General features: G+C 45.9%; 2 protein-coding genes across 10 annotated transcripts in view; both read right to left on the bottom strand.

Annotated features, from left to right (window-relative positions):
• Nucleotides 1–5,262, bottom strand: part of NRP2 (neuropilin 2) — a 188,339-nt gene extending 183,077 nt beyond the window's left edge. For 2 of the 8 annotated variants that reach the window (XM_088135629.1, XM_088135633.1), the window contains exon 1: nucleotides 4,329–5,261. In XM_088135629.1, coding sequence (XP_087991755.1) covers nucleotides 4,329–4,404 — 76 coding nt within the window. In that variant the 5' untranslated portion in view covers nucleotides 4,405–5,261. Of the gene's footprint in view, nucleotides 1–4,328 lie in introns of all 8 variants that reach the window. The other 6 variants (XM_088135630.1, XM_088135631.1, XM_088135632.1 and 3 more) reach the window with 6 other exon arrangements.
• A 5,858-nt stretch (nucleotides 5,263–11,120) lies between these two features.
• Nucleotides 11,121–13,119, bottom strand: part of PARD3B (par-3 family cell polarity regulator beta) — a 560,921-nt gene continuing 558,922 nt past the window's right edge. For both annotated transcript variants that reach the window (XM_088135640.1, XM_088135642.1), the window contains one exon: nucleotides 11,121–11,354. In XM_088135640.1, coding sequence (XP_087991766.1) covers nucleotides 11,297–11,354 — 58 coding nt within the window. In that variant the 3' untranslated portion in view covers nucleotides 11,121–11,296. The remainder of the gene's footprint in view (nucleotides 11,355–13,119) is intronic.

Raw genomic sequence — 13,119 nt, forward strand, 5'->3', positions numbered from 1 at the left:
GTTGCATGGTGTTAGACTGGATAATCTTAAATAAATTTTTTATGGATTTCCATGCCCAGATTTGCCTGTGGTTTTTGCTTCAGTAGCCTAAGCAAATCAATGCCAAGGTGCAAAAGAGATGGTTCTTACTACGGGCAGGGACAGCCTTTTGCCCGCCTCGCAGTTTGAAAAAGGACGCCCACAGGGATTGGGCAAAAGCAGATCTCCAACACATGTACCTCCTGAGCTGCCATGTTTTAACCCACAAGTAGCACCAAAAAGCAACATTTCGTGACTGGTTCACCAGCCCCACTGGCAAAAGTCCAAGCCATCCAGCTTCTAGTCTTCTAAATCTGTTAACAATGCCATTTGGTTTCCATCAAGTTCTAATTGAGATTTAACTATATAGACAACTTCTCATGGTCCCCAGAAAATTTACATCATTGTACTGCAGGGGGGACAGAATTTCTACATCTGCAATTCTTCCAGCAAATTCTGCAAATGTACAAGCAGAGTCTTTCAGAAGACAACAGCTGCAGAGGAAAATGGAAGTGCTCCTTATTCATAGAGTCCTAACAGCTGGGAGGGACCAAAAAGCTACTTTCACCAATCCCCACCTGCTAAATCTCCACTCCTTCCCCATCCACAGCACCCACTATGCAGACGCATTGGAAGGAGAAAAAAAAAGGGCTGCTGGAACAAATTCCTTCCGATAAGACAAGCTTACCCACCCTTCTTAGTTCCCAGAAGAGTAACTTCTACTGAGCAGGACAGACTTTTGTTTTAATTCAATTATATGAATTCAGATTAAAAATTCACTCTTCCGTGTCACCTCAACAATGTATACACAAGCACAATCTTTATTTGTTCTTAAATTAATTGGGGCATGTTTTTCAAATGTGGCCATATATACTCTTCCATGAAATTTCAGTTCTTCCTGGCCAGTCTGGAGAAACAGAAAGAACCCAAGTGGCTGCTAGAATGGCCAAGCCCTGGATAGGGAAAAGATTCTTGGGGTGCTCAGCCTCAATGGGTGCCAGGGCTTGGGGGGAGCAGAAACAAGGGGGATATTCCCTGCACAACTGCACCAGTGGCACACATCTGTCAGTGCCCAGCTCCTATGGCCTCAACCTTGGGTGAGATGAGATTTTAAAAACCCAGCCTGCTGTCAACACAGGGCTACTGCAGCCTTAAAGGCAGCCACCCTCTGCAGCAAGGCACCAGTGCCAAGAATTCAGAAACAAGCCAGTATTTACGACACATTCATCACCCTCACGCTCTCTTATTCCCTCCATTACTTCAATCACATTTCTGATTTCCCTGCTGATTTCCCTGAAATCGCCAGGCTGGGCTGGGGAGGCAGAGGGGGAAGAACTTCCTCTGGGGAGATTCCTCAACCCCATCCTGCTGAGGTAGCTATAACTGACTGGGGGTTGCAAGGAAAAGAGCCCCTTCAGGCTTCTCTAGCAGGCAAAGAGCTCTCAGGCATTTTCACCCAAATCCTGCGGCATCCAACCTCTTTTATACCTAAGGGCTCACCTGACCGAGATGGGAATGCTTCACTTCCGATTTTTTCTTATTCATAGCCCAACTTAGCACCGCTCTCTGTGACCCGGGGACTATTCTTGTTCCTTCATTTGAACCTCTTGCTTTTATCATGGGCAGAAACAACTTAGCAGCACCCTTCAAGAACTGAAAGGGCTTGACTTTCTTCTCGCCGGGCACTTCGGATTTTCCCGGCGGGGGATGCTACGTCCATCAGTTGTGGCTTCCCCAGTGGGTAGCTTTTCGGCCCTCGTGCGTCCCTTTTGGAAGCAGACGGAGTCAGACCCCGCAGGCTGGGCCAGCTTTGGCGCGCTTCGGCAGCCCTTGCCCCGCACCCCGCTTTGCCTAACAGTCTTGTGATCCGCCCAGCCCACACTTGAAGGCTTCTTTCCCCTAAGGAGCTCTGCGGCGTTAGAGGCGGCGTGCAATAGCCAGGTGCGCCAGGGCGGGAGAGGCTCGGCAGAGAAAACATGGCAGACCAGGCCGGGCTCGCAAGCCCTCTCGCTCAGACTTTAGTGGGAAGCTCAGGCGCGAACCTCAAGCCGCACTTGCGAAGGCACCGCCAGGCCCAACTGACCTCGGGCAACTTAGCCTGGGAAGATGGCTGGAGAACGGGACTCACGGATGCCGCGCGGACTCCCAAGAGCATTTGTAGCTGGCTGTGTAAATGGGGAGGGGGGAGTGCCGAAGGTCCGCAAAAGTGGGCTGGGGGAGAGAGTGGCAGGGCAAGCCCGCTTCGTCTGCTGGGACTTGAGGCATCTGTCTCTCCGCCACCTTGCAGGAGAGGCGGGCGCTGCCGCAAAGCTCGCCGACGCCAAAAGCGAGAGCGGTGGCGGCGTGCAGCACGCCCTGGACTCTGCGGGAAGCGCCGCCCCGGCGAGACCCCGGGAATGTACCTAATGCCGCCTTTTGCAATGGGGCTCGCGAAGGGTCGCAGACTCTGCCTCCTCCCGGTGAATAAGCACAAGAACTCCGGTTGTTATTTGGACTGAGGAGGGAAAGAATCCGAATTTAAAGAAGGCAACCCTCCCGTCCATCACTCTTACGTCCCTTACTACACCGCCCTTCAATGTTAGCGATGCTTTCTCCTGCTAGTCAGGCGAATATCCCCGGCGCACCAGTTTGTTCGGATCAGCACTTTGAGCTCTTGCCTGCCGCCCTGACTTGCACCCTGCCCGGAGTTAGTCTTCACTCACCCGCTGGATCCCTCCAAAATTTCACTGCTGGAGGGGAAAGAGTCCCGGTTCAAGCCCACTTGGAAGTCCCAGCCTTTGATGCAGGAACTTTGTGCTTTATACCTTGTGGTGTGGTGTGGTGTGGTGTGGTGTAGCGTGGCGGTCTTTCTGGGCAGTGGCAAAGGCGCTCAGCCATCCTTGGGGGAAGCTTTCATGCCAAGGAGCTGGGCTGGGGCCTAGACTGGCGGATTTCCTCCGTCAGGAAAATGGAGTCATCTTCGGTGGAAAACCCATCAAAAATCCTGATCTTAGCAGGATGGTTGGGCGCCACCCTGCACCCTGGGCGCCAATCGACGGAACTCCTTGAGACTTTTGAGTGCAGGAACCGTGCGCCGGAATGCGCCGCGCCGCTGCGTTCAAGCAGGCCTCAGATTGAGTCAGACTCCCTTTGGAATCGACTCGGAACCGCGCCGCGAGCAATGATTTTTATTCGCTTCGAGCTAGAGGCATAACGCAGGACGCCCCCCCCCCTCCCCGTTTCGAAACTACCTCAAGCTGCTCCACTTCGCTGGGTAAAGCTGGTATTTCCTGGCTCTTCTTTCCCTCGCCCAGCCCTTTGCTTGGAGTCTGATCTGCCTTACCAGAGTTTTCATTGCCCGCTCAGTGGCTAATTCAGAGGAAATGAGTGTCAGATCTCAAAAGGAGTAATTAAGGCGGATGGGTTTAGCGCGCCCTCTTCGCCAGTAAACGGAGATTAGCTCCAGTCTCCCTTTTTCTTTCAGTAACAAGGATGGAAGAGTTTTAAAGAAGCAGTAGATGGTTTCAATAATTCGCTGCGCTTTGAAGTAGACTGGGGACCTGGAATATCCCTTATCTCGGCACAGTTTGCCTTAATTCTTCCTTGCACCCCTTTTTTTGGCCAGTAAGTTTCATCAAGAAAAGTTTCTAGCTATTTTGCAAGGGGTTTTCAGCTAATATTGTTGTATAATCTATAAAGTTCTTTTTCCCCGTGGAAGAAAGTACACGTGTGTGCGCGTGCGTTGTGTGCAGGAACATACGCGAAGGACATCCTTGTTACTGTATTTCTTAGACATTAAGCAGAAAAGATGCAGTCGGCTGTGCTCTCTCGAACCCAAGCCATTCACCTACTTTGGAAAACGCAAACTTTCCTATTTCTGGAAGGGAATCTCCCTTCCAGCACCACCCCCATCGGGATTTTCCTATTTTAGAAATGCAAATCTGAAATGTATCTCAAATTTAGAAATGATTTATGCCTTTTTGTTAAAGACGGGACAGACTTGGAGAAGTTATATTTTCTCTCCGCCCCCACAAAAATTATATAGCAAGGGGGACTTTGTGGTACGTTTAGACCTTTGATTTATTCCATATGTGACATACACAGCTAAACCCCCCCCCAGACTTTTCAGTTTGTTACAAAGCCATCATCCATTTTTCAGCCAACACAAGTGGGGGTGAAGTTGTGTTTCAGTAAAGGAGCAGAGTTATGGTCGTAGATGTAAGCAGAATCTGGCTGAGTAACCCGGGTTGGTCGCTTCCCCCTCTCCCTTGATAGAAACGGGCAGGTTGGAGGAGTCTTTTAAAATAGGAGTGGTGGTCTTAGGGTCTTACCTGCTGCTTGCCCCACGACTCCCGACCCGGCCAAATACAGAAGAAGAAATCCCCAGAGCAGAGGAGCTGTATCCATTTCGGGGAGGATGGAGAAACCCCTGAAGCCAAAAGAGCGATTCCTCCCAAGCCGCACTGGATCCGGGAGAGAGGAATTTTCTTTCGCAACTCTCCGAGGTGACACCGATTCCGTCCCAGAATTTCCTCTGCCGAGGTTTCAGATCCGCTCCGGGGCTTCCTCCCCTCGGCGCCGCAGTAAACCCACTTCCCCAAAAGATCGGCGAGGTGGAGGTGGAGGAACTCCTTAGGTTCAGGGAAAAGGAGGCGCCGGCAGCCCTTCCTAAGGCGCACTCAGCCAGCCGCACTCGGAGCAGGAGAACTGCACACACACCCAGCGCACGAGAGAGACCCCCGTTCTTCAGAGGGGCATTGCCTTTAGCGCAGCATCACTGCCAAGGTTCTTCGTACAGCCGCCGAAAAAAGGGCCGCCTTGGCATCGCAACCAACCAGCCAGCCGCGCGCCCTCACGCCCTCGCCCGAGCCTGGCGGCGGAGAGCCACAGCGCAACGAACGGCTCTCCCGGCGAAGGGTAATTTCCCACCCCGCGGCGCCCGGCTGCTTCCCCCGCGCGCTGCCAGTTCGCGCTCCCAGGCGGCTGCCGGTCAGCTTCACGCCAGAGGCGTTTTCCGGATGCAGCGCCGCGAATGACTACTCGAGGGCTGCTCTGCCGCCGCCGCCGCCGCCGCCGCCGCCTTCCTCCGACGCGTGGGGTCTTGACTGAAGCTGTGCGGACGCTGGTGCGGGGTTTGCTGCTCTTCCCTTTCTTTGCCTCCGCCTCGGCTTCCTCGCAGCCTTTTCAGGCAGAGCAGCATGTGGATGTCAGACAGAAAGGCAGAGCTATCCGATTACACGCTCGCCCAGGGCCCGCCCCTTCTATGTTTCTCATTTAAACAAAACACACCGAGAGAAGAGGGGAGGCGGGGGGAGCCCGCGAACCGCCGCGCACTCCACGTTCAGAACTCGGCCGGGATCCAGCAGGGGAGCGAAGGCGCGGCGAGCAGCAGAGGCGGCAAAGCCCTTCTCCGTCCCTTCCTGCTGATCCAGATCGAAAGTCTCCCCGGACCGACTCCGACTTTCCCGGCTGCAGCCCACGCCTGGCTCATGGCAGAAGCAACAAGTCCAGCGCGGAGGCCTCCTCCTCGCTGGGCGTCTTGGCTGGGGCTGCTGGTGGGGCGCTTCTCCCCGCTCTTGGGAGGTCGCGTGAACGTGCTACATATTGCATCCCTCCATAAAATGATAGGTATTTAAAATTATACACGCACGCTGTCGGAGGAAGGTGATAGCTTCAATGCTTAACAGCTTTCTCCAACTATAAACCGGAGTTCTGAGCTCCAAACACCACCCACACAAAGAGAGAGACACAAATAACACTTAAAAGGCTGGCAGGAGATACCTTATGTGCTACATAGTAGAAGGATTTCTTGCATAAATCTTGCCAGCAACATAGTAAATTAATTTACCCCTGGGGAAATGGTAAAGATTCAGCCCCATAAAGAGATTGGTTTAAATAACTTGTGGTGATTGGAGAAGCATGGACCCATTTTTGCTTGGGTAAGAGAAAGCAGGTTATACAAAGCTCAACCTTTGGCAGGATGAAATCAGATGTAAGCCATGGCATAATGTGGGCATTGTGCATTTTTCATCCAAAGGCTGGATCAAAATAATTTTACTTACTCTGTCATCATACACTACCCCTCACTATGGTGATGTGAAGTGGCATCCGGTTGACCCCACTGGGACTGGAAGAAAAGCAGGATTAGGGCCGGTTAATACTTGGATGGGAGACCTCCTGGGAGTACCAAAGTTGTAGGCTGGGCTTGGAAATGATTCTTTTTTTCAATCCCAGAAGAAAGAAATGGCAAACCACCTTCCTACTGTTGGATGGAACTTCCTGGAGGTGATGAAATCACCCAGCCCTGAGCTCAGAAGGTTTTGGTCTTGGAGCAGAAGCAGGGGCAGCCTCTCCCACCTACTATCTGCCCCTGAGAAGGAGAAGGGCAAGCAGGCAGGTCGGCTTGTGCATGTGCAACAAAACCACAGCAGCTGATTCTTATGACAAGGTCTGGCATGGTACCCTGTGGGTATGCCAAGATGCTGGTGCTAGTTATGGAAGTAGTCATGTGAAGCCTATTAGCACATTGGCTTTTCTCATAAGAGCCTCTTTGGAAGCACTCCCGAGGCATCTGCTGAAAACCCACATGCAGTCCATATATGGACTTCCCTGGGCCAATTAGCTACAGTTGTAGTAAGCATGGTAAGAGAGGGCCCTTTGAAGCCATGTCTACAAAACTGAGCTGCCCAGTTTCCACCAGGATTCGGTATATTGTTACAGTGAAATGACCACAAGGCTAGGCAGTGGAGCATAGGCTATGCTTTTACATATCACTGAAGAATTTCCTAAAGTAAGTTGAGCAAATGATATGCCAATCGTAGTCTGTGGTTGTGCCAGGTATGAGACTAATCATTATGAACTGGCATGTACGTACAAGTCAATCAGGATAGTAAATCAGGTTGTGATGCTGGATGTTATAGACATTGTTGGAAGTAAATTCCATTGAACTGACATGTATTTCTGATGACACATGGAGGTAGTTGGTATTCAAGTGTTCTTGAATGCCAAGAACAGAAAGAATATTGTGGTATTTCAGAACAAGTAACTTCAGCTAGAGCTTGGGATGGCTTGCACTGAACAGATCAATTCTTTTCCTCTCCAAAAAAAAAAAAGTGGGGGGGGCAACTAGGCACTTCAGTGCTGTAAATAAGCAGTTCTTAGATACTGGCTTTATGCTGGAGGAGTGGGGATGAGAAGTGTCCATGGAAAGCCAAGATTTCTCTAAAGAGTGATATAAAATGATGCCAAAACTAAAAAGAAAGGAATACAGTTCTAAGGAAGAGAAATGGACAGAGATAAAGGGGAGGTGAAATTGGCAAATGAGGGGGAAAAATCTTAAGTTTTCACGATGCTACGGCAGGAAGAGCCATAGCATCAAAAGCACAGAAAAGCTCAAGTGGTTGTACTTGGTGACTATCCATAAAACCTCACCAAGAAATCTCAGGGCTGTGGGCCAGACTGGGAAGTCTAAAAGCATCACCAGAAGAGGGCAATGGCAAACTGTTTCCCTACTGGTGCTAAGAAAACAACACAGATATGGTCAGATAGTCGCCAGGAGCTGAGCCCAACTTGAGGAAGAGTTTGCCTTTACTTTCATGGCAACTAGTATTCTAAAAAGGGTTGGAAGACAAGATGGCTTAAACTAGTCTTCCCCAAGCTGATACTTTCCAGATATACTAGACTAGAATATTTGGCCAATGTGACTGAAATTGATGGGAAGTGCAATCTAGCACCTTTGGGGAAGACTGCCTTACACTTCTTGTATTTTTTAAATGTGTGACTATCCTAAGGATACATGAATTAATATCTGTTCTTTTCTTGTTTGCATTTCAAACACATTTTGTATGTGTGCATTTTAGTACTTTGAACCAAAGTTTGTACTGTTACGTTCAGAGAGATGGGGAAATCAAAGGAGAACTGTATCCCGTATGCATATTACTCAGCCTGATTCTTAGGTCTGGTTAAGAATGCAGAACAGATACTGTGTAGCTTTCCCTGGCTGTGAACGTTTATGCAGAAGGAGCACCCTATCCCCTACACTGCTGCTTCTCAGCCAAGCCTTAATTTCTTCTCCCACCTTCCTCTTACTTTCTAATGTAAGGAGTCAGAATCCCTAAGAGTGACATGTGCAAAGTGTTGTGGTCCCTTAAGGAAAGCACTATAGGTAAACATTTAAACCTTTGCAGAGGGTAGAAGAGAACACCCTGCACTTTAGCAGAAGCATCAGACTTGGAAAAGATTAATCAAAATCCACAATGACGTCTGATTCTTTCAGGTTTCCATATGCTAATTTCATTGGATTTTTGCTTCATTATATATAGCATCCAGAAAGATTTGCCATTAAACGACTATAAAGTTTAGGGCCAAAGTAAGGACTGCTTATTCTCACATTAATTTTCTGAAGAGCTGCAGCAGTTTCTCCTAAAACTAAACTGGTGACAATATGGGAGCCAGACTTTTAATCTGTTGCATGTCCCCCTCTATGCAATTTCTTGTAGACTGAAGTTTGAACAGTTCTGACATCCATTTTCACACCAGTGAAGGTCTGGCTTTTCTCCAGTCCTACTGGCTTTGTAACAGAGAATATTCCCCCTTTGTTTTACATTTATTGAACATTTACTATATTTACATTTATCTCACATTCATTAGCCAGTTTGGATGTTTTGTAATAGAAAAGCCAGGCAAAAACAATTTAAATTAAATAAATTTATTTATTTAAAGGAACATTTCAGCAGGAAATCCATCACTAAGCTAAACTGGTCATATAAAAACACTTTGTGGAAAAAAAACAAGAGATTATTGAAGATTATATCATATTTACTGCGTTCTCTCTCCAACCTTTACCAATCCTAACAGTGTTCCACCTCCTCTCCTTCCATTACCTTTCATCCCTCTCTTGTCAAATACTACACAGCTGCTTTTCATTGTTTTATTTAAAATGGTCTACAATTAAACCTCTTTCTTCAAATATTGCAGAATCTATAGCTACATCAGAGGGATGCAAGCTGTACCACTTGCTTTAGGCAGTTCCTTTTCAGAGGAGGAGGGGGGGGGATATTGGCTGACCTGTAAGGATTACTGGGATAATCCAACATTTTAAAACTAGAGAATAGATGGTGATTATTCTTAGGATGACTCACTGTTTTTCTTTGGTAGCTTAGTTTTGCACTGCACAGAACTTCTCAACTGATCAGGCCCATTTTAGTACAGCTTATAAAAAAGTTCTTCTGTTAAAACCATCTGATAATGATTATTTTTGTCTTTATGACAAATTGCACCTGCTCATTTGAGACATTGCAAACTCTGTCACAGATGTCTAAGGGGAGTTTTTGATATCATCTACTGTTCAGTTTTGTTCTGAACCAAGAATAATTTAACAGGGTGGATGTGTGTGCGTGTGATTTAGACATTAACTAATTAGCAATCATGTTGTTTTTAGAGAGTTCACACACTGGGGACAAAAGGCAAGGAGTCTAAGATCAGGACACCTGGAAGAGCTGGTAATGTAAAGATTAACTCTTTTGCTTCCTTAGAGGCTGTACACAATCATGTTTGGTACACCTGGACGGAAGAGATTTAATAATCCATTTTTCCCTGTATGATAGAATGTTTTAAAAGACACAAATGAAACCAATGCATTTTGAAGTCAGTGGTATTTGTTTGGATTGATGAACAAAAACTGCAAATTGTATTAGTTGATTCATACTAATAAAATCTGTATATTGCAGTGATCCATCTGTATAGTATATTGCCATGATAAAGAAAACATCCAGAAAAGTTTACTGTCACTCATGTACATGCTTCCTTCAAACTGAAGTCAAGGGATTCCTTAAGCCCACTTTTGTTAAATACTGTAAGTTTTACCTTATTGTTTCTACTCTTAAACATAAGACATTTCAGTTTTCGTCTATCTCACCTGCCATTAATAGCAGTTTGTTAATGAAAATGGGAGCATAATTCACTGCATTTTCAACATGACAGTGTGACATTTTAATGGCTAGCTTATGGCTAGATTCCTTTCAAGCTAGTCAGGCATGGTTTGTTTGTTTGTTTGTTTGTTTGTTTATTTATTTGCTTACAAGTAGCATATAACATAGTTCTTGTGCGTTATATATGAATTTCTCCAAATTCCTATTTTGCTATTACAAAAGCATATTTTCTGAGAGTGGGGAAACACAATCATCAAGAAGGAGAAAGGGGGAACACCATAATTAAAACTGGCATAATCCTAAATGTGTTCAGTAGGATGACAAAATAAATCTCTGTCAAATGCAATGGGAGATTTGCTAGTGTAAAGTTTGTGATTAGGATATTATAAAATGAATAACACAAAGAGGAAATGGGCAACACACAGTACCCAGTGAGTCCTTCAGCTCTCATTTTGTCATTCTCAGAATCTCCCAAGATTGTGCCACAAAAAACTATTTTTCCATACTGTCAAAATATGCACATGAAATAGCCTTAAGATGCTATTTTGAGTGGGAAACCTCCAAAAGACCCCCTGGGCCTTCAGAATTGCCCCCATCTTCTCCTATATAGAGGAAGAAGAGAGGGCAGCAGCAGTTGTGGCTGTAGGACATCTTGGGAGCCCAGGAAGCTGAGTCAAACCATATTGGCCTATCCTACCCAGCTCAGTATTTTGCACATGCTCACTGCCAGCAGCTCTCCAGGGTTTTAGATTGGCTCTTTCCCAGTTTAACCATAGTTATTCTGCATACAGGACATTTGATGTCTGTCTGTCTGTCTATCAAAGAGCTATGGCCTTTCCCAGTCTTGCCTAGATTTGGAAGGTTTATGTACTTTAGATTTGTTGGCTATTTATAACTACATTCTTTACCAGTTTTTGCTCTGTAAGAATCTACATGCCTAGACCTGTACTGGATGCAGTACAGCTATCGAGATGACTGCTGGGGGCTACTACGTTTGACCTGGATCTGGATTCTGCATTTGTGCTGACTTCAGCAGAATCCTCACCTAAAATGGACAGGGAAGACTAGCCCATGTAATTTTCACTGGAATTAAAGCCCAATTCTCAACACACCACTGGCACTAATAGTCTGCCTCCTTCACCCTCCCCATCTTGGTATATGAAAAACATCCATAAAACCTCACAGAAAATAGGACAATCTGTAATTTAATTGCTCTTTAATAGTTTGTTTACTTCAGCATCTGCAATAAATTTTAGCTAGAAGAATTTCATAGATGAAATGCTGGCTGCAGTTTTTATGGGATAGAATTTCCTCTCACAGGAGAAGGAGCCCAAGGCATCTTCAAATGGGAAACCTGTTTTGCCCCATTCTCAGTTCCTCTCTGGATGAAACAGATTTCTTCTTCCACATCTCACCTCTTTGTTCTTCCTAGAATATTAAGAAGATTATCACCATCCTTCCATCGAGTAGAATAAGCCATGGCATTTGATGATACTCATATCCTGATTCTCGGCCTTGTCATATATATGCAAAAGTCTAACACCTCTCACTCACCTTTTCAAAGGACTAAGTAATAACTTTGTTAGAATGAGTCATCCTGCACTGTGGAAGAGGAGGGAAGAGGCTGAGTCTATGGTTGTCATTGTGCAGATTGTGATATTGCCAGATTGGATGGGCTTCTGTCACAAGGCAAACCTCACGTCTCTCTACCCCTCCATTCTCCTCTTCACGTAGCAATGGGGCTGCACTTAGCAGAAGGGCTGAAACAAGCTGGTGCCCTCCAGACTGTAGGATTACCATTCCCCAAATAATTGGGGATAATGAGATTTTGCAATCCAACATACTTTATCTGGAAGGCAAAACGTTGGGGAAGGCTACCAAATTAACTGACGGATTGATTGATTTGATTTGTAAGACTGCCTAATCATCAACAATTAAAATGGAATTTATGCTTCTGAGAAAGAAACCTATGAATGGCACTCATTACATTGGCTACATGTCCAAATAGGAGCTAGGGGAAAGAGAGAACCTGAGAAAGATAAATGGTTTAATGGAAATAGAGAGCAAGAAATTGGAATTTATGAGATGAGTAAGAAAGGAACATGTTGTATGATCTCACCATACACTTTACAAACCTTTCAGTAATATGTTTGTTTCCCCATATTTCATTATGGAAGAGCCAGTTTGGAGTAGTGGTTAAGGCACCAGGCTAGAAAGCAAGAGACTGTGAGTTCTAGTCCTGCCTTAGGCACAAAGCCAGCTGGTGACCTTGGGCTAGTCACTCTCTCTCAGCCCTAGGAAGAAGACAAGGGCAACCCTCTTCTGAAAATCTTGCCAAGAAAACTGCAGGAACTAGTCCAGGTAGTCGCCGGGAGTCAACACTGACTTGAAGGCATACATGTACTTACATACATTTCATTATGAAGTTGAATGTGGCATCTTAGATTGCCTATAAAACATGTCAAGTAAACTGAGTGAAATTCTTCCAAATCTGGAAGAACACCTCATGTTTTAAGGTCAGCTAAGCCATTATATTTTCCTTACTCCTGTGTCACAAAAGGTACAGCATTCTACTGTATTACATGCCTTTGACAGAATTCCATGTTTCAATTTTTCAGTCTTTCTCAAATTATGTAAAGTTGACCCACGATCATCTTTGCTTCTGCTCACCTTGAAACAATGAAAACAATGCTATTGGCGGAGGGGGGGGGAGAGAAAAGAACCAGGATGAGGCAGGAGTTCTTGCCAATGGGAAAAATGGACCACCCACAAGCTCTGCAGAGCTGAAATATCTCAAGCAAAAAGATCAGCTTGACTGCAATTTCAAATATATTGTAGGCAGCCAATAATAAATCAACTCAGCCACTTGGAATCAACTAATGATATGAGAGTGGACAGGTCTGGAGCTGATTGTGAACTGGCACAAAAACCCAGTGTGGAAGAGCCTCAGCTTTCTCTCACTCCTGGAAAACTGACTTTCCATTGTAGGAAAAGGTACTGTTCAAATACATTTCTGGCAGTGGTGATGGGATATCATTTTTTGTTCTTTCTCACTCAGCAATCATGCCAAGGATTGCTGAAGGAAGTGATGCATGTAAGAGAAAGAAAGAGGGTATACAGATGTGGGATCAATTAATTTACAGCTGGGGTGCTTTATTTGACTGGTAGTTTGGTTTGCTGGCTAAAGGCTATA

Source organism: Python bivittatus, unplaced genomic scaffold, assembly GCF_059951505.1.
Source record: "Python bivittatus isolate LINGU-HERP-01145 unplaced genomic scaffold, Pbiv_v1 ctg000200_np1212, whole genome shotgun sequence".
NCBI lineage: Eukaryota > Metazoa > Chordata > Lepidosauria > Squamata > Pythonidae > Python > Python bivittatus.